General features: G+C 43.1%; 1 protein-coding gene across 3 annotated transcripts in view; it reads right to left on the reverse strand.

Moving 5' to 3' along the window:
- Pdpk1 (3-phosphoinositide dependent protein kinase 1) overlaps window positions 1-25,844 on the reverse strand; it is a 73,452-nt gene that overhangs the window by 21,255 nt on the left and 26,353 nt on the right. For 2 of the 3 annotated variants that reach the window (XM_040748222.1, XM_005081634.4), the window contains exons 2-7: window positions 14,927-15,196; window positions 10,188-10,230; window positions 9,831-9,968; window positions 4,321-4,465; window positions 3,601-3,698; window positions 1,253-1,328 (exon numbers count right to left, since the gene is read on the reverse strand). In XM_040748222.1, the coding sequence (XP_040604156.1) occupies window positions 1,253-1,328; window positions 3,601-3,698; window positions 4,321-4,465; window positions 9,831-9,968; window positions 10,188-10,230; window positions 14,927-15,196 (770 nt within the window). Of the gene's footprint in view, window positions 1-1,252; window positions 1,329-3,600; window positions 3,699-4,320; window positions 4,466-9,830; window positions 9,969-10,187; window positions 10,231-14,926; window positions 15,197-17,760; window positions 17,782-25,844 lie in introns of those variants that run through there. The other variant, XM_021233767.2, reaches the window with a different exon arrangement.

The following is a 25,844-nucleotide window of genomic DNA, read 5'->3' on the forward strand; positions in this document are numbered from 1 at the left end:
ACTCACAAGACGCCAGACAGAGTAATTTTGCTCAAGACAAGAAGCACACAGCCACATCTTCAAGGAACAGACCCTGTCTCTGGACCTGCTCTTCAAACCTTAAATGCATATCCTAATGTAGGTCCTCAGTCTCTAAAGACAATGCCTTTGACTGGCATGGCCCCAGGTCATTGTCTCCCTCCTTTTTTACTCTCTAACCTCTAGTCTTTAAATAAATAAGCAAGTAAGTAAGTAAGTAGATAAATAAGTAAATGAATCCCTACCCCTTGGAGGGTGGAGAGGTGGCTCAGTGGTTAAAAGCACTGATTGTTCTTCCAGAGGACCTAAGTTCCATTCCCAGAACCTACATGGTGGTTTACAACCATCCATAATTGCAGTTCCAGGGTATCTGACATCCTCTTCTAGTCTTCAGGGCTACCACATATGCACATGGTACACAGACATACACATAGGCAAAATACCCACAAACATTAAAACAAACAAGCTAACAAGCAAAAAAAAAAAAAAAAAAAAAAAAAGCCTGCTCCAGTGTCTCTACACTCTACATCACTCCATACACTCCACGCTTCTGATATTCATTACTGAGGCCACCCACTAAGGTCCAGTTGCATCTCTCACACAACCTCAATGCTATGATCACTGCCAAACCTACCCTGGGCTAGAAATTTCTTTCCTCTGTCTCTCCAGGGCTTCTATCCACCTCCAAAGACCCCCAAGACACTACAATAGGCACAAGCCTGCTAAAATCCTGTGGCATGACAGCCACACTTGTCCATTGAACAGCTTTCTTAAATGAAGATGATCAGCTTTCTATCCAAACAGCAACAACCAGCAAGGAATTATAAATTATAAAAGTAGAATACAGGCATATCAAAGGAAAAGTATACGTTTTAAAAAAATAAACAGAAGACTAACTTCTTTGGGTCTCACTATGTAGCCCCAGCTGGTCTGGGAACTTGCTATATAGACTAAGATGGCTTTGAACTCAGAGATCTACCTGCCTTTGACTCTTGAGTATTAGGATTAAAGGCATGCAACACCACTTTTGTTTGCTTTGATGCAAGGTTTCACCATGACTGGATTTGTACCCGTGATTCTCCTAACTCATCCTTTGGGATTATAAAGGATGTATCACTGTACGAAGCTCATACTTAGCTACTAAAATTTCTCTTTCAAATAGTAATTCCTCATGACTAAACCTAGTAGATATCACAGAAAGAAGAGAAAGGCAGTTGTATTAAAAACAGGTTACCTCTTACACGCCGACTTCTCTGTGAGCAGCTCTGGAGAAACATACTGTGCTGTTCCTACAAATGAGTTGGCCCTGGCTACGATGTGAAGGGAGAAATAAAAGAAAAGGTCACACTTGAAAATGCAAGCCTTGGCCCCCAACCATACTGGCCCTCTTGTGTTATTCTTCAGAGTGTTATCTAATTATAGCAGATGGGAGCTGGTTGCCAACTGAGTTGGTCACCTGGACTAGATTGAGCAATCAAAGGATACCTGCTAGACCCTATCCACCTGGTATCTCCTACCTAACACCCAACTGTAGGTTACTCATCACATTCATCCATCATCTTGTCAATGGAGCAAACCAATGTAAGAACAGAGGTCCTGTCTGTGATGCACATTGTTGGACCTATGGCACCTAAATACACACTGAACACACAACAGGCACAGATAAACAGTTTCACATCAGGGACCACCCTCTATTAGTCATTACTAGCTTGGGTATTCAAGATACTAGGGCAAAAAGACTTAGGCTTCCAGCCCAGAGACTGTCTACATTCCACTGCCTATAGTTCTGACCCATGACACACTCATCAGCAAGCTACAGTACGGACACCAGATGCGCTGAACCCATATCAGGGGTCCACTTCCCATTCACTCCAGGCCCCTAAGGAGCATGAGAATTCAGCTTCCATGTGGCAGATAGAGCTGTGCTACATTTTTATACTTTTAAAAGTAGCTACAGAGCAGTAAGGTTAGTCCTGTGCTGAATTGCCAGATTCTGAAGAAAATTTACACAAAAAAAAAGTCCAAAGCACAGCCCAGCTGAAGAGCTCTTAAGACTGATTTAGGATCACAGCAACATCCTAGCTCCAGGTTTCAGGCAGGAAAAATCAGCACAGGCATGATGGGAAAACAGGCAGACTATCCCCACAAGAAAGAGTTAAGAGATGGGGTGGCTATTTGATTCAACTTTAAAATGGTCAATGTCCAAGGCTATAATGAGGTTATACCAAGTCTCTAACTCAGCATTGTTGGACAGAAAGATAACTACTACTTACTAGGAATGAATGAGTCAATCAGATGCAGGTATCAGGGCATTTTAGTAGAGACAGAAGGGGCAGCAAAGGCACTACTATACCACCTGAGGAGGCCTCTTTTCTCAAAGGCAAGGCTTGCTATCCACAAAGGATGGTGTAGATATGTTACCAATACAAGAGGACTGTACAGAGGCAAAGAACAGATAAAATCTGACAAAGAACATGTGTGGGAACAGCATACAGAAGGAAATGCAAGATTCCATCTCCTATAGCACCATGTGAACAGAACTTGTTTCATGACCTGAACTCTATTTGATCCCCAGCTATAATCCTCTCTGGCTCCCATGTACTACTTACTGGCTTGCTGTTTGTGGAATCAGGTCAGAAGCCTACTGCCCTGTGTTCTTACATGTTTTTCCAAAAAGTAGCCACAGCCATAAAATCACATACTGCAAAGTGCTTTTCAGACTCTTCCTTCCACTAACACAACTGTGCTCCAAGCCTGTAGCCAACCACATCCCAGTCTTCCTTAACGATGGTGTCTCTCTGTCTCTGTCTCTGTCTCTGTCTCTCTCTCTCTGAGACCCCTGGCAAAAGGGCCAGGTAGATCAGAAGAATCACATGCATTTCAGAATCAAGGTCATTTACTAATCTACCAGACAGCTTACCCCCACCCCCCCCCCCCCACCCCCGACAGCAGCATCAGTAGGTCATTGTCTCTCTACTCAGTGCTGTGGCAGAGTCCATGGGAGTCCAACTGTTCTTTTTTTATATCCAGAGTGGGCAATTTCTAGCCACTGAAGATGTCAGTGACAGAAAAGCAACAAGCCAGCCCACTTTTCGGGTTCAAATGGACTCTAAGCAACACCGCCCCTGACATTACAGGTGGCACAATGTGATCCAATGCTATGTGCTAACTCTGAACATAACTTGTAATAAGTAGGCAAAATTAGCCCTTGCTCATATAATTTTCCTAGAATTTCCCTGAGGATGCATGGGTCATCACAGGCAGCTATATACATCAGATGGGAAGACAAAGGATGGATGAGAGAAAGGCAATAGAGTTCAGGGATGTGCTCTCAAGACACCACCTGCAGTATATATAGATGCCACCAACTCTACCCCTAGTTCACAAGTAACTTATGTTCTATGGGGCAAGAACTAGCAGAAATATCTTTGGTCCTTCCCATACTAATAGACTTCACACACTATGACACTATGAGGAGCCAAAAGGAATCTCTGTATTAGTGATAATAACCATACAATGCAACATGTTGCTGTAAGCCTTAAGTCCAGAACAAGGCTCTACTGAAAAATCAAGCAAGCATACCTTGTTTGCTCTCTGGGGATAGCACTTTTGCTGTTCCAAAATCTGTGATCTGGATGTGCATGTCTTCATTTAACAAAATGTTTTCTGGTTTAAGGTCTCTGTAAAAGTAGAATTTTACCTTTGAGATGAAATGCTTAAAAGTAGCAGCATTATCACATACTACACATTTGGATGGAAACACAATAATGATGAACTTTTCCCTTTACAGACTAAGAACCAAGAATACAAGCCCAAAGTTCATATCAAACAAATGTCAACAGCGTAAGATATAGACATCCCAAAATCATTTTATAACTGTATCACTTTTATCTTTAAACAGCTGTTACAAACATTTAACACCTCCTCTCTGCTTCATCTACCACTTTTAGTAACATTTTATTGAGCTTATTTTTTTAGTTCATAAAGCACATGACCAGAATTAAATAAATACAAGTTACAACTGAAAAATGAAAAACACCAGATATCTGATCTGCTTAGTGTCACAGAATGACATCTCATTCAAGTTGAACTGATGACCTAGATATGAGCTTTCGGAGTGCAGGTTCCTTTCATTTCCAGTCTGTTTTCAGCTTTCTCAGTGAACCATTACCTGGAAATACCTACATCATAACTTGTATAAGGCCAGCCAACGCTGACCTCAGAGAGCTGGTGTGGCCTCAGAGCCACTGCAATCATTACAGGGGCTATGATGTACACACCATCTGGAGCAGTGTCCATTACCTGTGAATGATGCCCTTGCCGTGCAAGTACTCTAAAGCAGACACAATCTCAGCTGTGTAAAACCGGGTACAGGTCTCATCAAATGAACCAATTTTGCGGATGTATTTGAGTAACTCTCCATTTTTGGCATAACTAAGCCCAAAATCTGAACATTTGTGGTTAAGGAAGAATGGGAAAATATGCTTGTTTTCTAAAAATTTACCTTAAAAGCCCCACAAGAACGTTTTTTTTCTTCCATCAAATGTATATTGAAGGTACCTATGCTCCAAGATAGTTCCCCTTTTTTTGGGTCAGATTCAGGCCCCAGCTCCAAGACCAGGTGCCAACACAGACTTTCTAAGACAATGACACAGTCCCCACAAAAAATATGTACACTTTTCAGTCCTGGTGTCCTTCTAGACACATAGTCCTCAGAGGCCTCTGAAAGACCTATGAAAGAAAGCCTCTAGGTGGCTACTGGACCAACAGATCAAGGCCAAGGCACTAACAACAGGTGGACAGCTTTAAAGTGCAGGAGAACTTAGTTCTGAAGACAGAGTCCTGACAGAACCCCAAGTGACTACCACTGTGACCCTTGTCTGAACTTGCTGCATTCCATGGGCTGTGCTAACCATCCTGTGCATAAAAGTAACAAGCTTCATAACAGTTTTAATCTGCTGATTCATTTGATCTATTTGAGAAATACCTGCTGGGGAGATGAAAAATACCCTCCCCTTGCACAGCCCCCCCAACACACACACCCATGCTGCAATATGTTCTGCTTATGCTTTTTTCTTTGAAGAGAACTGAACACTGACAAGAAACAGCTACAAATGACTATTTCCCTCCAAAGCACTAAACATGTGTGCTTCTTACTGGAAATCTCCAGGTATACCATACCTCACTGACAGCCTGGGGCATAAGGGCCCAAATGCTGAACAGCAGTTCTGAAGCCAAGTTTGAAGTTTATACAGAAGTCAAGGTGGACTTCCTGCTCCATTTTGGCTTCTGTCTGTCAAGGCACTCCTGCCAATCACCAAGGAGAGAGCCTGAGGCTTGGGAAAGAAACAAACCCAAAAGAGAAAGGACAACAACTAAAGCTGGTAAAGTTGCTGCTGGCCAGACCCATCTCTGATCATCTACGCCTCTCAACTCAAAGCCTGACAGAGACCTTCAGGCCCAACTGTATCCTGTCTGCTCCCTCAAGAGGGAGGCTGATGCCATGTCTTGACTAATTTTATGTCAAGTGACACAAGTCAGTCATCTGAGAAGAGAGAATCTCAATTAAGAAACTGCCTTCCTAAGATTTGCCTGTAAGACTATAGTGCGAAGAGAGAATCTCAATTAAGAAACTGCCTTCCTAAGATTTGCCTGTAAGACTATAGTGCATTTTCTTAATTAGTGATTGGTGCGGGAAAACCCTGTCCATTATAGGTGGATCCCTGGGAAGGTGATCCTGGGGTGTATAATAAAGCAGACTGAAAAAGCCATAGGGAGCAAGTCAGTCAGCAGCACTCCTCCATGGCTTCTGAAACAGCTCCTGTCTTCAGATTCCTGCCCTGGTTTGCTGCTGATTTCCCTCAGTGACAGACTATGATGTGGAACTCTAAACTGAAATAAACCCTTTTCTTCCCAAGTTATTGTAGTCAATGGTGTTTTAGGGCATGCCATAGAGCCACCAATTCTAGCCTGACATAGGCTGGCAGCAGGGCCTCACCAGTTAGGAGCTCATGTATAAGGCCACAGCCATGAGATCAAGGGAATAGGGAGTAACTTCTCTTTCTGGCTTCATAGTTCTACCCTTTATCTGACCCTTCACTGGTTCCTGGTTCCTGTGAGAGGGACACCTGTGGGTCTCTGCTCAGAAGGGAAGCAGAGGCAAGTTGTAAAATAGCAGGTACCTGGGATTATTTCTCAGGCTGCTAGTTCTCTGCAATCATATCTTTCCTCATTCCAAAATGTTCTTTTAGATTTCATCAACCTAGTGTGCATCCTAAGAACATCCTCCATCCCTGTGGTCATAGTCAGTGCTCCAGGGCAGCAAAAGCTGTCACAGACTTAGTAAGCCCCTGGGAGGGCAGGCACAAACCAACTGCCTTAGCAGAGCCAGGGAGGCTAAGAACCCAATGTGTACAATTTGCAGAGGAGGAATCTCGGAGAGATTAAGCAACTGACTCAAGTTTACAATGGGCAGTCCTGTAGTCCTGACTCCATGCTGCAAATGAGGCATCATGAGGACAAGCAAGTGTAGACTGCTCTGGTGGGAGTTTAAAGACGATGGGGTAGAAAGCACCTATGTCTGAGAACTCTTTGGTCTTCATCTGTGTGTGAAAAGGAAAGTTCCCCCACTGGCTCTGATCTAGCCAGAATTATACCAAGATAGGGAAGCCTTATGCTTGGCCAAACCCCTGGACTCACTTTCCCAGGTCCCTGTATTAAATCTGATGAAGAGCCCTCAATAGTCCCTGTGTGATTCATCTGTCTGTTTTCAGTCTATGGCAGAGGTGTCCCCAGCCTCTGCCTCATCTTACCTGTCCTGAATGGGTGTGGGTTCATCCTGATCTATTGAAGGTAATGAAAAGTGAATACACAAGAACTAGTCCCTATCCTCCACTTGAAATTATGACTAAATGGAGGACAGTGTCATATCTGGGCATTTCTTCATGCAAAAAGTTTCACTTTTCTTTCTCAATACAATGTATAGTGAGATTACCAGTGAGGCAGAAGTCAATGGATCTCATTCTCCTGGGAGGTAGGTGAGCCATCATGATCTTCTGGGTCTTACACCAAGAACAGTATGTGCCAATAGACAAAGACCTAGAGTTCTTTCCACCTGAACTGACATGGCCAGTCTCATTTAAATCACATAGTAAGGACACTCTGGTCTGGCTTCTGAGCTATGAATCTACCACTGTGACTCTGACAGAAGATGAAGTCAAGCATGTGTAATTCTGTCTTGGCTACCCACAGTCTTGATACAATCTGGTGTTTCCTCAAGGGTGCATGTGACTAGAGGCTTGGTCTCCAGGTGGCAGGACTATGGGGTGGGGGACCTTTAAGTAGCAGCATGTCTTTGGGTCACTGGGCTCCCGAGACTCACTGGTAACTGTAAATTCTTCAAAACAATGAGTGTCATGTCAAAACAAAGGTGGTGGTATACACCTTTAAACCCAGCACCACAAAGAAATCCTGTCTCAAAAAAAAAAAAAGATTTCCATGAAAGAAGGAAGTCCAGCCACATCTACTTACTCTGCCTCCTGGCTTGAAATGTGATCCTTCCTTCACACATGGTCCACCATCCACTATATACCATAAGGCTACAGCACCATGAACGTCATCTGGACACTCAGCCTCCTGTGAACTATGAACTAAACAAATCACTTCCCTTTAAAGAACTAGCTGCCCCAGGCATTTTATAGCAGTGACACAGAGCTGATTAGTAACAGAGCTTCAAGATCAAAAAAAAGTTCTGAAGACTGGCAGAAGCCTGAACTTCCATGGACTCAAAAGGGGGTACTTTCATGCACAGGGAACATGAAAGAGGAATTAATGTAGGTTCAGAGAGATGTGTAATGAAATATAAAGAGGCCACTGATGACTGCTGTGTGAGCAATGCCAGCAGAGGTGGGGGACCAGGGCTGATAGTGGGAAACAGTAAGTTCTATTTATTCTAAAGACCATCATTCATCAACACATCTGTTCTCCTGGAGCCTACTGGATCTTCCTCTTTAAACAAGCCCTCCAGGAGCTGGCAAGATGGCTCAGTGATTAAGAACACTAGCTGGTCTTCCAGAGGTCCTGAGTTCAATTCCCAGAAACCACATGGTGGCTCACAACCATCTATTATGAGATCTGGTGCCCTTTTCTGGCTTGCAGGCATACATGTAAACAGAACACTGTATAATAAAATAAAATAAATAAATACTTTAAAAAATGAAATAAAATAAAAAGAAAGAGCCCATTTGTTGTCTCTATTGACTGCCTCAACCTCTGTCATGAACTCTGCCCCCGAGAAACTGCCTGTCCAACTCTCAACAACTTGTTCATGGGCTAATCCTCTGGCCAGGGACAGGCCACTTACTAGATTGCCAGGCTGGGCAACTAGGCAGGCCCTCATCAGAACCTATGTGATCTGTCTGGATCTCCAGGCTCCCAGAGTCTTCTGAGTAGCTGGTCAACTGGCTGACAACTCTTATCTGCACATCACCTCCTCAAAGGCTTTGCTAGCAGCCACCCAACTGGCCCACTGAGACCTCAAATAAGCACTAGCACATACATCAAATGACAACCTATTCCCATCTAGCCACTGTCCAGTCTCTCTGGGCTCAGTAACAGATGACAGTGTAGACCAGGATCTGAAGGCAAACACCAGAAGACATCTAATTTTGTTTTCCCCAAGTCTGGACCACAGATATCAGAATCAGAGCAAACTCCATATTCCTCCACAGTAGGAGAAAATCCAGAATTGGTACAAGAACTTCACAGCTCAGAAACCTGGTCCACTGAGGGTCCCACATGTTTCTGCCCTCATACATCTACAAGGCTGAAAGACCTGCACACTGCAGACACCAACACCTGTCCTTCCAACTTATCCTACTACCTAAACATCTGTGACATAGTTTTTAATACAAGCTCTCCCAAAGCGTAATCAACCCCATGAAGAAGGTAGAACCTTCCTTTCTTATCAGCATTTTGCCCCTCTCTCCATAAATAAGCACTTCTAAATGGAAAACGGGGGCGGGGGGTGGGTGGGTGGGGGGTGGAGCACAAGTAGATGCATCTAGCAGAAGAAACCAGGGATGTCATTAAAAGTGGAAGCAGATGGGGGGGGGGGGTTGTTGGTGTACCAGCACTAGGGAGGCAGAGGCAGAGTGATCTTGGTGAGCCTGAGGGCAAGACAGCCACTATGTAGAGAAACATTGTCTCAAAAAAAAAAAAAGTAAATAAAACATAGGAAAAAGAGGAATGTGGACAACAGTGAATCTGCTGGAAAGGTCATTTAAACAGCCCTAAGGAGTTAGAGGGGCTGAGCAAGCCCAGCAGTAGACAGAGCTACAGGAGGATAGCACTCTGGGCTCCTGAACTTCTCAAATGCCCAATTAAGTTGTTCTTCTGACCAAACTCAGCACCTCAGGATGAAAGAAGGTATGGAGAACTTTTTGCCAACTCTAGGAACTTGAGGAAGCCCAAAATTTTTTTCTCAAGTCCTCACTTTTCAAAAAACAGGAGTCAATAATACCTAACAGACATTCCAAAACATTTGCTAGAAAAATGAGGGAACATTTCTGCATCAATGTCCAGCAACCATGGCTAAAACAATTCATTAGGTACATTATTTATCAATAAACACCAACACTGTGGGCACATTGCTAAGAGCCTCAGTCATGTGCTGGTACTGTCTGTTGCCTCCAAGGATATCAGTCCCCACAGGGAATCCATGCTGCACCCTTCCTTTCAAGGAACAAACAATGTAGTCACTAATCTAAAACACAAGGTACTTTTTCAGACAGCACTGATCATGCAAAGGATACACAACTTTTCGTCGTCTTGAAATGTAAAGTAAAGTTTCACAAAGAATGGGTGATCCAGGCGTGACATCACATCTCTCTCTCTAGTTACATATGGGACTTTGTTCTCTTTTATAATATGACGTTTCTCCAGAATTTTAACTTAGAAAATGTGAAAAATGGTAAATTTATAAAGGTAACTGATATAAACTGCAGCTTTCCCAAAACCACCCACTCAAACTTTCATGGTCTAGAAGATTAACCTTTGTCATAGACTGAAATTTGCATAGGCTCTACTACTACCCAGGCTGCCTGCCATATGTACAAAAATGGCACTGCCCCTGAATCCTAGACACATAGCTCACTGGAGTCAGTACTTACTAGCATATTCTCTGGAAGTAGCCAGTTCTCGGGCCAGAACAACCTGGTTTGGGGGGGAAAAACACAGTGTAATAATGAGATGAGTCTAGTCAGTCACTGTCACCCTGCACAGGCTGCCCAGTCCATACACACAATTTGAAGTTACATTTAAAGTTACATTGGATCCTATACTAACAAACATATCAGAAAGTTACTGCTTGTGTTAATATAATCTAATAATTAACAGCAACATGATAACAAACATTAAATGATAAACAGTAATTGTGCCATCATTTTCAAAAGTTCATAATCAGTTAGCTACCAGAAGTTCTTAAAGTATAGTCAAAGTATAAATTTAAGAACCAATAATGTATTTGAAGCACTCATGTTTCTAATTTAAGGAAAAAAAAAGAACCAATAATGTATACCTATAATCTTAATACTTGGAAGCCAGAGGCAGGAGGATTCCAAGATCCAGGCAACTCTATTACACAGTAAGAGCCTGTCTCAACACACCCTATCACAAACAAAAAAGAATTTTATTGGCTGACAAGTCCAAATATCACCACAGTGGGTACTGGAAATTTCTTCAGAAAAATAACTTCAAGAATATGTCTTACCAAGTGGTGGTGGAGCATGCCTTTAATTCCAGCACTTAGGAGGCAGTGGCAGGTGGAGCTCTTGAGTTTGAGGACAGTCTGGTCTACAGAGAGTTCCAACACACCCAGGGCTACACAGAGAAACCCTGTCTTAAAAAAAACAAAGCAAAAACAAAAACAAAACAACAAAAGACAGGCAGGCAGGCAGAAAGAGAGAGAGAATATGACTTCCCAATATAGATCCTGGTAAAAAGCTGCCCTTGAAATGCACATTCATACAACAACTATATTCATAGCAGCGTTGTTTGTAATAGACAGAACCTGGAAGTGACCTAGATACCCCTCCACTGAAGAATGGAAGGAGAAAATGTGGTACATTTACACAATGGAGTATTACTCAGGAGAAAAAAAAAAACAATGAAATCTTGAAATTCGCAGGCAAATGGATAGAACTGGAAGAAAACATCCTGAGTGAGGTAACTTAGTCACAGAAAGACAAGCATGATATGTACTCGCTCATGTATGTATATTAGACATAGAGCAAAGAACTACCAGCCTACAATCCACACCGTCAGAGAAGCTAGGAAACAAGGAGGACCCTAAGAGAAGAACACATGATCCCCCAAAGAAGGGGAAGAGGACAAGAACCCCTGAGCAAATTGGGAGCATGGGATGGGGGTAAGGGGAGAGGGGAAGATAGGGATGGGGGAGGAGAACAGGAGGACTAAGACAGGGGAGGGCAAGAAAGGAGATGCCTTGACAGAGGAGCCAGTACAGGTTTGGAGAGAGGTCTGGCAGAGAGGAAATTTAAGGGATCCACAGGGATGACCCCAACTGAGAATCTAGGCAGTGGTGGAGAGGCTGCCTTTGATGCCCTTCCCTGTAATGAGATTGATGACTGCCTTGGTTGTCACGCATAGAGCCTTCACCCAGTAGCAGAATCCAGTTGCAGAGAGGGAGGAGGGATGAGCAAAGGAGCCAAGATGGTGCTGGAGAAACCCGCAGAAACAGTTGACCTGACCTAGTGAGAGCACGGAGACCCTAGTCATAAAGTTGGGGAACCAGCATTGGACTGAACCAAGCCCTCTGAATGTGGGTGCCAGCTAGGAGGCCTGGGCAGTCTATGGGACCTCTAACCGTGGAGTCAGTGTTTATCCCTAGAGCACAAATGGACTTTGGGAACCCATTCCCCATGGAGGGATACTATTGCAGCCCAGATATGGGAAGGAGGGCCTGGGCCCACCCTCAAATAATGTGATGGACTTTGATGGTCCCCTGTGGTGGGCCTCACTATCCCTGGACAGTGGGTGGGTGGGGTTGGGGGGTCGGTGAAGAACATGGGAGGATAGGAAAGCTAGGAATGGGGGGATTGATATGTAAATACCAGTGTTTCTTAAAAAAAACAAAAAGCTGCCCTTGATTTAGGCTTCTCCAAATAATTACTGTCATATATTTATATATTTCATCTAATGGTATAAACATAGTTATGGCTGTATTGTGTACCAGGAACTAAAACAGCACAGAACAAACCATCTTTACAGAATGTTCTCCATATAGAGCACACCTCTGCCTGTGAGACTCTGCTTCAGGGATAGAGCATCAGCAAACCCTGGGCATACCTGAGGCATCAGATTGAAAGGAGCTGACAGGCCCAAGGTTTAGCCAGAGCCTGAAGGGGCAGCTTTGCCAAAGACGCTTTGCCCCAAAATGGCTGATAAATGCAAATTAATGTGCTTTTTTAGACACCTGAAATGATAGACTGAGAATCAAAGAACAAATAAAACATGCCCAAGAATCACTGGGCCTGGTGTAAAAACTTTTAGAAGGTCACAGGGCAGGGTCACCTGGCTCCTGGTTGTTAGTTATATCCTGTGACAGAACTCCCTAGACACAGTCCTGGAAAAGCACTATGAGATAACCACAGCCACTAGGAAGAACAAGGTAGAATTGAATGTATTTAAGTAAAAAGATCTCAAAGAACTTTCTGAGGGAACATGAGATATATATAGGGTGAGAGGAGCAGGCTAGAGTAGTGTATTCCCCTTTGGGAATGGAGACTAAATATATATTCACATTCCTTCATGAGCATGCATACTTAGCTTCCTATGTATGAAAAGGGAAAAAGGAGCTGCTGGAAGAGTACTTTGGTTTATTGTAATCCTTTCTGAGGGAGGAGTTATTTATGTATTTGTCTGTTTACTGGGGGGCAGGGTTTCATTATGTATCCTTGGCTGGCCTGAAGCTCACTACGTAGACCAGACTGGCCTTGAACTCATAGAGATCCACCTGTCTTAGTCTGCTGAGTGCTAGGATTAAAGGCATGTGCCATCATGCCCAGCTTGTGAGCTCATTTCTAAACTTAGCATTTCATAAGCAGTTTTCCCACAGAACAGAGAAAGTCTTCTAAAGAACTGCATGGGACATATTGCTCCATGTCACCAGGGGTGATGTCATTACTATCTTGGATGTGACATGTACTTTGGGGCCTTTCTGCGCTCTAGTTTCAGGTTCTGCCAAGTGAATATCCTGCTCAGTCTGGTTAACTGTATGCCCTTTATTCCTCCCCTGGAAATCTAATTTAAGTGCTCACTATTTCAAGATTAGAGCTGAATCAGTGTAACACCTCATTTGAGATCCAGGACAACAGATTTCAAAGAGCCAGGAAACAGGCACTGAATAAGAAGGATGACTGCCACCAAGGAAAGACAGTACCTAATACACATCCCTGTGAAGAAAACATACAGGAGTAAACTGAAAAAAGGAAGCCCTTCACTAGAACATCATCTGTAGCTGAGTGCAGCACCCAGAGACCTCAAAGTAGTTTCCTCTTCCTACAAGGCGGGGTGAGTTCTAGAGGCACAGGAACAATCTTCATGGTTGAAGGCTTTTTTCATTAAGACCACAATCCTTCTATAAACAAAAGTACTTCACCAGAGTTGTTACTTAAGATTTAAACCTTACAGTGTAAGAGCCAAAGTTAATTTAAAATGAAATGTTTAAAATATAAGTGTTCTTTGTATTTTAGAATCATAAATATGAAGAGAGAAAGAAAAAAATTCAGCCAGTCATTGTGGCACTCATCTTTAATGTGTGCACTCAGGAAGCAGAGGCAGGCAAATCTCTGTGAATTAAAGGCCAGCTTGATCTACATAGAAAGTTCTGAACTAGTTAGGGCTTGGTAGTGAGACTTTGTTTAAAAAAAAAAAGACAAGAGAAAACAAACTGCACATATGGATTCTTTACAAAGTCAGTATAAGGAAGACTGGTTGTTTAGAAACTCTCTGCAAGTTAGTCCCCTCTGCAACTACCCTGGAGTGTCAATTTCAGATTGGAGATGGAACACAGAAATCTGTTTCACTGGAAGCTGTTTGAAATTGAGAGTGACACCTGGATCACTCTGCAAAAATACCCACTTGGCCTGGAAATTACAAAAAAAAAAAATTTGGAGGTCAACACTCCAGCAAATACTTAGTATCATAGTTTAGGTCTTAAAACAAACAGGCATAAAAAAGGGTCACTGAATATTACCAAAAGCCTCCAAAAAGATACTAGCACTTGCCTGGCGATGGTGGCACATGCCTTTGATACCAGCATTCGGGAGACTGAGACAGGCAGATCTGTGTGAGTTTAAGGCTAGTCTGGTCTACAAAGTGAGTTCCAAGACAGCCAGGGCTGCTACACAGAGAAACCCTGTCTCGAAAAGCAAACAAACAAATGATACTAACTTTCAACCTAAGTAGCTAAAAGCTTCCTGTGATCTGTCCAGTAAGACAGGACAACACAGGACATACATGCCCATGCTGCCTTAACTGTAGTTTTAAAGCAATATAAATCAACAGCTGCTTTTGTTTTTTTGAAACAGGCATTCAATGTTACCAAGAGGTCCTGAAACTTCCAGGTTTAAACTCCTCCGCTTCTGAGTATAAGGAGTAAAGGTATGAGCAAAAACAGAAAAAAATCCAGTTTAACCATGCTTCTTCAGGTGGTCTTCTGGAGGAGTCCACTCCCTCCTAGACTCAAGTGGCACTCCTAACAGATGACAACCATGAGAGCAAGAAACCACCTCCTGGGAGAACAATGCCTGGCAGGTGTTCTCAATAGTCAGTGATCCCAAGAGAACCCTAGGCTCAAAAAGCAACAGCAGTAGAGGCACATACTCACTGTCGAAAAAGAGCCCTCTCCAAGAATTTTCCCAAACTTGAAGTCTTCAGGCCGTTTCTTTCGAGGTTGTGGTGGCAGCTGGGCAGGATGCTGCTGCAAGGGGTTGGTACTTGGTCGGGCTTCAGCTGTGGTGCCATCCATGGTGGGTCCCTGCCTGCTAACACAACTAGGAATGCCAGGGGCCGAGCTGGACTCAGTCTGGGACCTCACCATTGATGGAGACGGGCAGGAACATAGCACCACACTGGACTGAATGGGAACAGCATCATACTGCAAACACAGAGGAAAGAGATTAAGAGTCAAGTAGCTCTCGTGTCCTGAGCACATGAGCCCAAGTACAAGCATTTTATAATGGTACCCCTGAAGGCAGGACAGCACATCTATCTGACTCTGGGTGTCCACTAGAACCAAAGTCCTTCCTTCCCTCTCTGCTGCTCACATCCAGGCATGTCCTCACATTTCCCTCAGCACTACTCCAACTACCTCCAAGGCCAGGGTAAAGTAAGCAGACACAGAATTGTGCATCTGCAGTTCTGGAGTATGTTTACTTTATACAGACACCCAATACTGGCATGACTTATGATGAATATTCATACAATTATGGTTAGTACCCAAAACTAGTGTTACTGTTAAAATGCTTTTGGAAATGATGACATAAGAGTCAATGAAACAGAAATGCGAAAGATGAGAGGAAACATACAGTTTAAAATGGAAACATAAGCAAGGTGTGGTGGTGAATACCTATAACCCTAGCATGCAGAAGAATCATGGCTTGCTTCTGGGCCAGCCTGGGCTACAAAGCAAGATCCTGCACACAAAAAAAGGATGTGGGGGCTAAGTGGTGGTGGTGCATGTCTTTCATCCCAGCACTAGGGAGGCAGAGGTAGGTGGGTCCCTGAAAGACTGAGACCAGCCTGGTCTACAGAGCAAGTCCCGGAACAGCCTCCAAAGCTACAGAGTGAAACCCTGTCTAGGAAAAAAAAGAGGTGGGGGTAGGAGTGGGAAAAAGGCACACAGAGAAAGGAATTGAGTACTCATAGCTAAACTCGCAGTATGTAAAAACTACCTACATCCATAAAATTCTTCTCTTCAGTTCTGCCCTTGGTATATCCTCATAGTGGTGATACTATCCTGACTATAAAAGACAGGGAAGATATAGCTCAGTCAGTAAATTACTTGATTTGTAAGCATGGGACCTAAATTCAATCTGTAGAATTAAAACAAACAAATAAATGGGAACTGGGGATATAGCTCAGTAGTACAGCAAGTATCTAGCATACATAAGGTCTTGGGTTCAATAACTAGTCACCCCCAACCCCCCAAAAAAATCAACAAAAAGCAAAAACTGGTAGTCCATCTCAGCACTGGGAAAGTGGAAACAAGCAATTGCTGGGGCACTAACTGTCCAGCCATCTTAAGTCTAATTGTCAAGTCCCAGGCTAGTAAGACCCTGTTATTTAAAAAAATGTAACAAAAATTAAAAAATAAAAGCTAAAAGAAAAGGGTAGAGCTGGGCAGGGGTGATGCAAGCTTTTAATCCTAGTGCTGCAGAGACACTGAGTTTGAAGCCAGCCTGGTCTAAAGAGAGAGTTCCAGGGCAGTCAGGGCTGCAGAGAGAGTCCCTGTCTCAGGGGAAAAAAAGAAGAAGAAGAAGAAGAAGAGGAGGAGGAGGAGGAGGAGGAGGAGGAGGAGGAGGAGGAGGAGGAGGAGGAGGAGGAGGAGGAGGAGGAGGAGGGAGGAGGAGGAGGAGGAGGAGGAGGAGGAGGGAGGAGGAGGAGGAGGAGGAGGAGGAGGAGGAGGAGGAGGAGGAGGAGGAGGAGGAGGAGGAGGAGGAGGAGGAGGAGGGAGGAGGAGGAGGAGGAGGAGGAGGAGGAGGAGGAGGAGGAGGAGGAGGAGGAGGAGGAGGAGGAGGAGGAGGAGGAGGAGGAGGAGGAGGAGGAGGAGGAGGAGGAGGAGGAGGAGGAGGAGGAGGAGGAGGAGGAAAGAGTAGACTGCATACTGTCCAAGTACATGTACCACACAACCCATCAAACCATCATAAAATGACTTCAGCATATCCCAGTAACTTAGGTTAGTCCCTAACAGTCCTCACTCAAGAACTCCAGCAAACTTCTATAACCCAGTGCTTACCTGGCATGCATGAGCCTTATGTTCAATTCCCAGCATTACCCAAAAGAAAATTTAAAAGTACACAACTCTATGGAGTCAGGTCCTGAAACCACATGCCTGTTCTGACCACACATGACCCATTCAAAAACTGAAAGCTGTCTGCTCAGAAAGAATAAGCTGAACGTCAGAAAAAGCCATAAGTCCACAATGATACACGAAGATAGGTTGGCTTTTTTTTTTTTAGGCCTAACAATATAATTCTATGGGCTAAGTAGACTGAATGTTATAAATTTATGTAAACAAGGCAATATGTCGGTGTATGAGCTAATTATGACAAAGATGATTGCTTTCTAGATAAACAAGGAGGGAAAAGGGAAATACAGAACTATAAAGAACCAGGGCTCTGGAAATACAGTAGGACAGGTGGGCACACAGTAACCAAGAATGAGCAAAGGAAAGCTCAGATACCAAGAGTTAAAGGAAATGCTCATCCTGAGATCACAAAAAGCATAACAAATCTAGAAAGAACATCTTGTGACCTGAACATGGTGAATACCAAGGTGGAGAAGACAGCACCAGATGGTAACACAGGAGGGTGTCTTGGCTACCCCCACAGTGCAGTGTGTGAGCCTGGGCTCCTTAGAGCAGCCTCCTCAGAAAGCCAAAACAGCAGAAACATACTCCCAAGGGTTCTAGCTAAGCAACCACCATCAGTAACCTTGTACCTGCTCTGTGCCAGGATGAAACAGCTTTTTCTTTTGGGTAGATATGTTGAACCCATCATCATGCTAGGTATAAAAAAATGACAAAATTATCAAACACATTACCAATGAAGTATGACCACCTGACTGCAATAAATTAAGTTTTCATTTTTCTGTGAGTGGAACAGTGCTCAAAGTCTCAATGAAATCATCAGCAAATACGGAGTTTAATAAACTGAAAAAAAAAAAAAAGGAACACATCAATACTAGCCAAGGGATGTCCTTGGCTTAATGAGTAAAAGTTTATACTATTCAAGCCCGATGACCTGAGTCCAGATTCTTGGAAGCCAGATAAAAACCAGATGCATACCATCGTGTTGTGATACATCTGTAATCTCAGCATTTCTATGGAGAGATGGGAGGTAGAAGAATTCTCCAGAAGCCCTTGGACCACAGCTAGCCTGGAGCATGTAACACAGTAGCAAACAAGGTAGAAAATGAAGACTGGTACTTGAGGTTGTTCGTGAACCACCTCATGCGCACCACGGATGGCACAAACACACCCCATACACACACACTTATACACACACTACATTGTACACTCACAAAAACAAATTTTAAAAAGTCTTAAACACAATTACTCTTTCCATCTTAGAAATTTAACCTAAGAAAATGAGGTAACAGTATTTTAAGAGCAGATTCATAAACTAATGCAAAATAAAAACATAGTGGCCAGGGGTATGGCTCTATGGTAACACACTTGCCTAGAATGTACAAGGCCCTGGTTCCATGCCCAGCACTACTGTAGCTCTGGCTATTTCAGCTAAAGCTGAGGCCTACTTAGACGCTCAAGGCAAAGGTATGGGTAAGACAAAGTATGCACACTAGTGGAACACTATGTAGCCCTTAGAAATAGACATATAAGGTGTAGTAACATGGTGATACATCTGGAGGAGCTGGTTATGATTATATTAGAACTATCTATAACCTGAAAATTTGGGGGGAGGTAGTGTTTTAAGACAGGGTTTCTCTGTAATAGTTCTAGCTGTCCTGAAACTTACTTTGTAGACCAGGCTGGCCTTGAACTCACAGAGATCCATCTGCCTCTACCTCCTGAGTGCTGGGATTAAAGCATGCTCCACCATTACCTGGCTCCTTCTGGAATTCTTAAAAATTAAATATAAAATAACTTCTAATTAAATGAAAGAAAGGCTAGGAGAGTAACTCAATATTAGAATGCTTGTCTGCTCAACATTGCTGTGCGCGCGCGTGCGCGTGCGTGCGTGTGTGTGTGTGTGTGTGTGTGTGTGTGTAAGAGAAAGCAGAATAAAAATGGATGCTATAGAAGAAAGTGATGAGGGTGAAAAACAGGGTGTTGGATTGCAGAACATTACTTATGTCACATTTGAATAGAACAACAACAAAAACCAAGTTAAATATAACATGAGCCTAATGGCTGCAAGCACTATGCTGGTGAAAAAGGAGGCAAGTGTTTTTTCTGTGTGAAATTCCATATGCTCAAGAAGCTAGACTTAGCCAGATACACACCTTTAGTTCCAGTTCCCAGGAAGCAGAAACAGGCAGATTTCTGTGATCAGCCTGGTCTACATAGCAAACTCCAGCTACATAGAGAAATTCTGTCTCAAAAAGTCAGTGTGCAGCTGGGCATTGGTGGCACACACCTTTAATCCCAGCACTCGGGAGGCAGAGGCAGGTGGATCTCTGTGAGTTCGGGGCCAGCCTGGTCTACAGAGAGAGTCCTAGGACAGCCTCCAAAACAATACAGAGAAACCCTGTCTCGAAAAACCAAAAAAAAAAGTCAGTGTGCAACAATATTATTATGTATACAGTGTTCTGAATGTATGCTTGCACACCAGAAGAGGGCACCAGATCTCATTATAGATGTTTATGAGCCACCATGTGGTTGCTGGGAATTGAATTCAGGACCTCTGGAAGAGCACCCAGTTCTCTTAACCTCTGAGCCATCTCTCCAGCCCCAGAATTTTCTATATACACCAAGTTGGCCTCAAAGAGAGCTCCACCTGCCTTTGCTTCCCAAGTGCTGAGACTAAAGATGTGTGCCATCACACCTGACCCAAGATACAAATTCTTAATAGAAATAGAAAAAGAAATAGAAATAAATTCTTAAGAAAGGTGGTGGTGTGAGAGTCAGTGAGGAGGCCTGGGTAACCTATGGGGCCCTGGGCAGTAGATCAGTGTTTATCCCTGGCATACAAACGGACTTCCTGTATCCATAACACAAAGAGGGATGCTCTCTCAGCCTGGACTCTTAGGGGAGTGCCTGCACCCTGCCCTGAGTGAAACGACAGACTCTAGATATCCCCTATGTGGAAGGAAGTGGGAATAGGGTGGGAGGCTGTGGGGGATAGTGGGGGGGCGTGGGAGGAGGGGAGGGAGAGGGAACTGAGATTGACATGTGAAGCAAGCTATTTAAAATTAGTGATAAAAAAGAAAGAAACAAAAGTGGTGGTGGCACACGCCTTTAATCCCAATACTTGGGAGGCAGGGACAAATGGATCTCTGTGAGTTCAAAGCCAGCCTGGTCTACAGAGTGAGTTCCAGGGCTACACAGAGAAACCTTGTCTTAAAAAAAAAAAAAAAAAAAAGAGGAGAAGAGGAAGGAGGAGGTGGAAGACGACAACAACGATGAAGAAATAGATTGTGACAAGCTGACTCAGGACCTGTGTACCAACACAATTCTTGACCAAAAAAAATCCAGGAAAGGAGTCAGTGGAGTTTCTTGGGACCAAACCTAAGGCCAAACACATGCTAGACATGTACTCTACTACTGAATTACAACCCAACCTACAAGGAAGCCCAAATAGGGGGCAACTTTGTTCCTTCATAGTAGCCAGGACCCAAGCCCCACAAGGTTCTGAATGACATGCTAGACCATTGAGGAATTTCAAAGAGCCTGCCTCAATAACTGCACTGACAGTACCACAGGCTGTAAGCATTCTCTTGAGCCTGACAGTCCCTATCAAACTGGTTATTTTGAGACAGATGACCTTGATAACAAACACCCTTTGAGGAACACAAACAATAAATGCTTATACTGCCCTTAGGAACATTTACCCAAAAGCTATCTTCAGTTCATGCTTCCTGACTGCTCATTTTACAGTTTTGGCCCTTGGAGAGCTCACTGAGAGCAGGTATGTGGGCCCATAATTTTTAGGCATATGTCTAGAGAACCTTCTTTTCTTTACCATTTGAGTGATTCCCATGGTTACAATAAAACCCTCCAGGACAGAAACTCAAAAGAAGAGCACTGGTCTGTACCTGAACTTGGTTCTACTGACCCCTTGTCTAAACACCTACCTAAAGAAGTGTGGCCAATGGCTCTTGGTCCCTATAGCAGCTGCTAGCCAAAGTAGTACTCACTAGAAACCACAGGGCTCACTTGACAGGGCTTAACCTACTCCAGCAGACTTCAAAACCCCAGACAGAATGGATTCAGAAAAAGGCAGAGAAATCACTGGGCACAAATCCTGCCAACTTCCTTTTTTATATCCATCCACACAGGAGACAGCAGGTGCCACAGGAAACACACAAATCACCTAAAGCAAATATGAGAGGTTAGAGGTGCATGAGAGTGGAGATCTGAAGGACAGAAGTGTGTGTTTGTTATTCCTGGTAGTGTTTATTTGGGGGGGGGCAAGAGTTAAATTCAAAAATAGAATGAGAATGCCACAGATAGGACATTTCAGAGCAGCCATTTTTCACTGCAGAATACAACATCTGATGTATTCTTAATATGGACCAATGCAAAAGACATTAAACCTCACCCCCAAAACAGCTGGTTAGCACAGATGTGCCACCAAAGGTATTTTCCCAAGAAAAGTACACATGTCTAGTCTACAAGCAATTGGCTGGCCAGACACAGATACAATCTTGAGGCTGCCTCTAACAGGGTCCATTTCTAAGAGCTATCAGGTATAGGATCACATCTGAAACCCAGTCCTTCAAGAGGGACACAGATGCTAACACAAGTCAAACCTAAGAAACCCTGGCAAATATTCTCTGCCAGAGGCTCTTAATTAGGGCAAAACCTGGCAAGTACTGGGGGTATTTGGGGTTCTCACACATGGGAGAAAGTGTTACTGGCACCTGGGGGATGGAGGCAGTGACCCCATTAAACATCCTAGAATGAAGAGGATACACTTACAACAAAGACCAGGCCCAAAGGCAACAAGCCCTGTTAAGAACCTACTTTGGGTCTCAGAGGCAATGATACCCAGATTTCCAATGGTTCATGGCTCCTCTGGAACTGGGCACTCTATGGCCTCCTCTCAGATCAGAAGGAAGTACAAACCTCAGGGTTAGGGATCCCAGAGGCAGAGAGAAAAAGAATAGGTATATTAGCTCAGGATGAGGTGGTACTACCATTTCCTTAGCAATAGAGGGTGAAGCACACGGCAAAGATGTCACAAGCTCAAATGTCTGGACAGGAGCCAAACAGCTGCCTGTCATCTCATAATCAGCCATGATTCTCTAGCAGTGAATTCAGCAAGACACCCAGGCTCATGCCTGAGGAAGTGCCAACCTAGGCACCATTCCTCACTTTCTGGTCTAGCTTCTCTTAGACTTCTGGCACAGATTTTGGCTGTAACTCTGACAATGCTGTTTCCAAATCCCAGTCTATGGCATTTCATTTTCTGTAACATTATGACCAAAATTTCTCTGATTTAAAATTTTATTACTGGTGGAGTGAACTGTTAGGATAAAACTGGGAAGAAACACCTAAGAACTTGTATTTAGTTGCTATGAAAAACATCTTGTTTCTCTATGGGATAGCAAGCCACTCCAGAATACAGACAAGACCGGTCAGAAACCTGAATAGAAGTATGGCTGAGCCCACTTACTGTCCATATACTTTCCAGAGCCCATCTGTGAACACAAGACACTTCATGCTAGTACATTCTTTTAAGATGCCTGATAGTATCATTAAAAACTAAAATAAAATGCCATTGAAAAGTTCCAAGAGAAGCTGGGCGGTGGTGGCGCACGCCTTTAATCCCAGCACTCGGGAGACAGAGGCAGGCGGATCTATGTGAGTTCGAGGCCGGGCTGGACCAATAGCCTCCAAAACAATACAGAGAAATCCTGTCTCGTAAAACCAAAAAAAAAAAAAAAGAAAGAAAGAAAGAAAGAAAGAAAAGTTTCAAGAGAGACTGGAGATAAAGATTGGCAGTTAAGAGTACTGGTTACCCTTCCAGAGGATCTTGGTTCAATTTATAGTTATCCACATGATAATTTACAAGAGTCTGTAACTTCAATTTCAGGGTATCTTCTGGCCTCCATGGGCACCTAGGTACAAATGTGGCACACAGACATATGCAGAAAAAAACACCCATATACATAAAATGGAAATTTTTAATTAAAAAATTATGTCTATGGGTGTTTTGCCTGCATTTATGACTATATACCACATGCATGCAGTGCCTGTGAAGGTCAGAAAGGGTGTCAAATCCACTGGAACTGGAGTTACAAACTGTTGTGAGCAGCAATGTGGGTTCTGGGAACCAAACACAGGTCCTCTGGAAGAGCAACCTTTGAGTCTCTTAAACTGATCAGCCAAAACTCCAGCCCCTAATTTTTTTTTTTTTAAAGTTTAAAGCTAGTTGGGAGACAGAAGCAGGCAGATCTCTGTATAATTTCAAGACCAGCCTGGTCTACATAGCAATTTCCAAGACAGCCAGGGATACATAGCAAAGCCATGTCTCAAAAAAAAAAATGCTCAAAGTAAAAATAAGCTTTTCTTTGAAGGTTTTAGCACTTCAGTACAAATAACATAAACTAGACATATCTGCTGCTGACACCCGTCTGGAACCATCAACATGGGCAGGTACAAAATGCTCTCGAGCCTGAGCTAAGCCAACCTGGCTTCAGGTTTTTTGCTTTGTTTTTTCTTTTTGTTTTGTTTGAGACAGGGTTCCTCTGTGTAATAGTCCTAGCTGTCCTGGATCCCCACTGCCCTGGCCCAGAAGTGCCACTTGTAGAAGCATGAGAACATCATCTCCTAGCAACCTAATGCTTACATAAATTCTGTAATTTCTTCCTGTCTTGGCTATAGTGCATTAGCCAAACTCCTCTCAAGACTTCTCCCCAGCTGGATGATGTTTACAAGGTCAATATGGTTGTACCTCCCTCGATGCAGTAGTTCTCAATGATCTGTAACCCCAGTTCTAGGAAATCCAACATGGGCACATATGCATGTAGGCAAAGCATTTATATACATAAAAATAAATCTAAAAGAATTTTTTAAAGCTCTACCTGTTTTGTAGACACCTTGTTATTTCAAGAACCACATCCTCTTCCCCAGTCACAAACTGACACATCTATATCCTAAATCCTAGTAACTCACTTATGATTAAGACCAGAAGCTTCAGTCAGGCATGGTGGTGCACTTGGGAGGCAGAAGCAGACGAATCTCTGAGTTCTAGACCAGTCTGGTCTACAGAGTGAGTTCCAGGACAGCCAAGGCTACACAGGGAAGCCCTGCACAACCTCCTATCCCACCCTACCTCCCCAGAAAGAATGGAAGCTTCAGCCTGCCTCACTGGCAATTCTATACAAGTGACCACCTCAGATGATCCACAGCCATAATATGGCCAAGTCAGTGTGACACTTCCATACCTACCTACTATGCCTTGGTAAAATATAGCTTATTTGTAAACTTAGCATTTTCTGAGTACTTCCTACTTCCAATTTGTCTTTTTTTTTTTTTTTCTGAGTACTGAGTTTAACAGTCTCACTCTCAGAAGTAGAAACTCTGGGTCAGCAAGATAGCTCGGTGAGTAAAAGAGCTTGCCATAGCAAATCTGATGATCTTAGTTTGATACCCCAGAACCCACATGGTCAAAAGAGAGAACAGACTCCTGCAAGTTGTACTCTGACTTGTACCATTGTCGGAACATAGTCCAAGAATGGAATCATTCAAGGGGAATTCTGAGTGCTTGTAAGAAAACAAGACAAGAGTCTTGTGACCTTAGTTTCTTCAAAAACAAAGAATTGTCCTTGGAATGTGTTTTCACGCTCTTCCAGACAAGAGTGAGTTTATCTAGGTGTTGTTATTCATCATTCCCCTTTTGAAAAACAAGTTTCTGCCACATGCAGCTTTCCTTGTGATTGTATATTTTACTCAAGTGACTCTTCTTAACCCTCAGAATATAAATTGTCAACACTCTGAATAAAGTTGGCTATTACATGAGACTTTAGTCTGCCTTTTTTTTTTCCAGGAGCAGCAAACCAGGACAAGCTCTGGAAAGAAAAAGATGTGGACAGGAGGTCTTGGTCAAGGACAGGAATGAGTTTCTGAAGAACCTTTTCAATGAGACCACATGAGGTCACTAAAGCCTTTTAGACTTCCATGTTCATTAATTCACTCATTTGTTCATTAATTTCTTTCGGAATGAGTGATTAAACACTAAGGGATATTTGCACAGATGAATGAACTAGTACCTTCAGAACGCAGATTTATGTATAGGACAAAAAGATATCAGTAACTATGACATTTGTATTAGAAATAGCATGATAATTAATGATAAATCCAACCTATGGACTGATTCCATTTCAAGGCCTGGAGAGATGGATCAGTGACTAAGAGCACTTGCTCTTGCTGAGAACCCACATTCAATTCCAGCATGGACATGGTAGCTCATAACCATCTGCACCATCAGTTCCAGGGAATCCAAACCCACCTTCTGGCCTCTGTAGGCAAGAGGCACACACGTGGTACATATACACACATACGGGCAAGCAGTCATATACATAAAAAACTTTTACAGAAATTCCATTTTAATGCCAAAAACTCTTGGGGTAAAATTTAGAATAAATATCAATTAAAAGCTTTACTAAGTATAATCTATTCTTAGACAGTAAAAATAAAGTTCTTGCTTTTGCTTTACTAAATTTAATTAACATATTAAAGTTGATAACTAAGAATAATTGTGTTTCTAATCTGAAATCATATTATACACCACTTAACCATGAATCTTTCCTTGGAAATTAAATTCAGTTAACAAATATTTTTCCCCACAATCTAGTCTGAGAATAGAATGGCGTTTCAGAGTCTGTAGACACAGAGG

This window comes from Mesocricetus auratus, unplaced genomic scaffold, assembly GCF_017639785.1.
Source record: "Mesocricetus auratus isolate SY011 unplaced genomic scaffold, BCM_Maur_2.0 Super-Scaffold_100007, whole genome shotgun sequence".
Taxonomy (NCBI): Eukaryota; Metazoa; Chordata; class Mammalia; order Rodentia; family Cricetidae; genus Mesocricetus; species Mesocricetus auratus.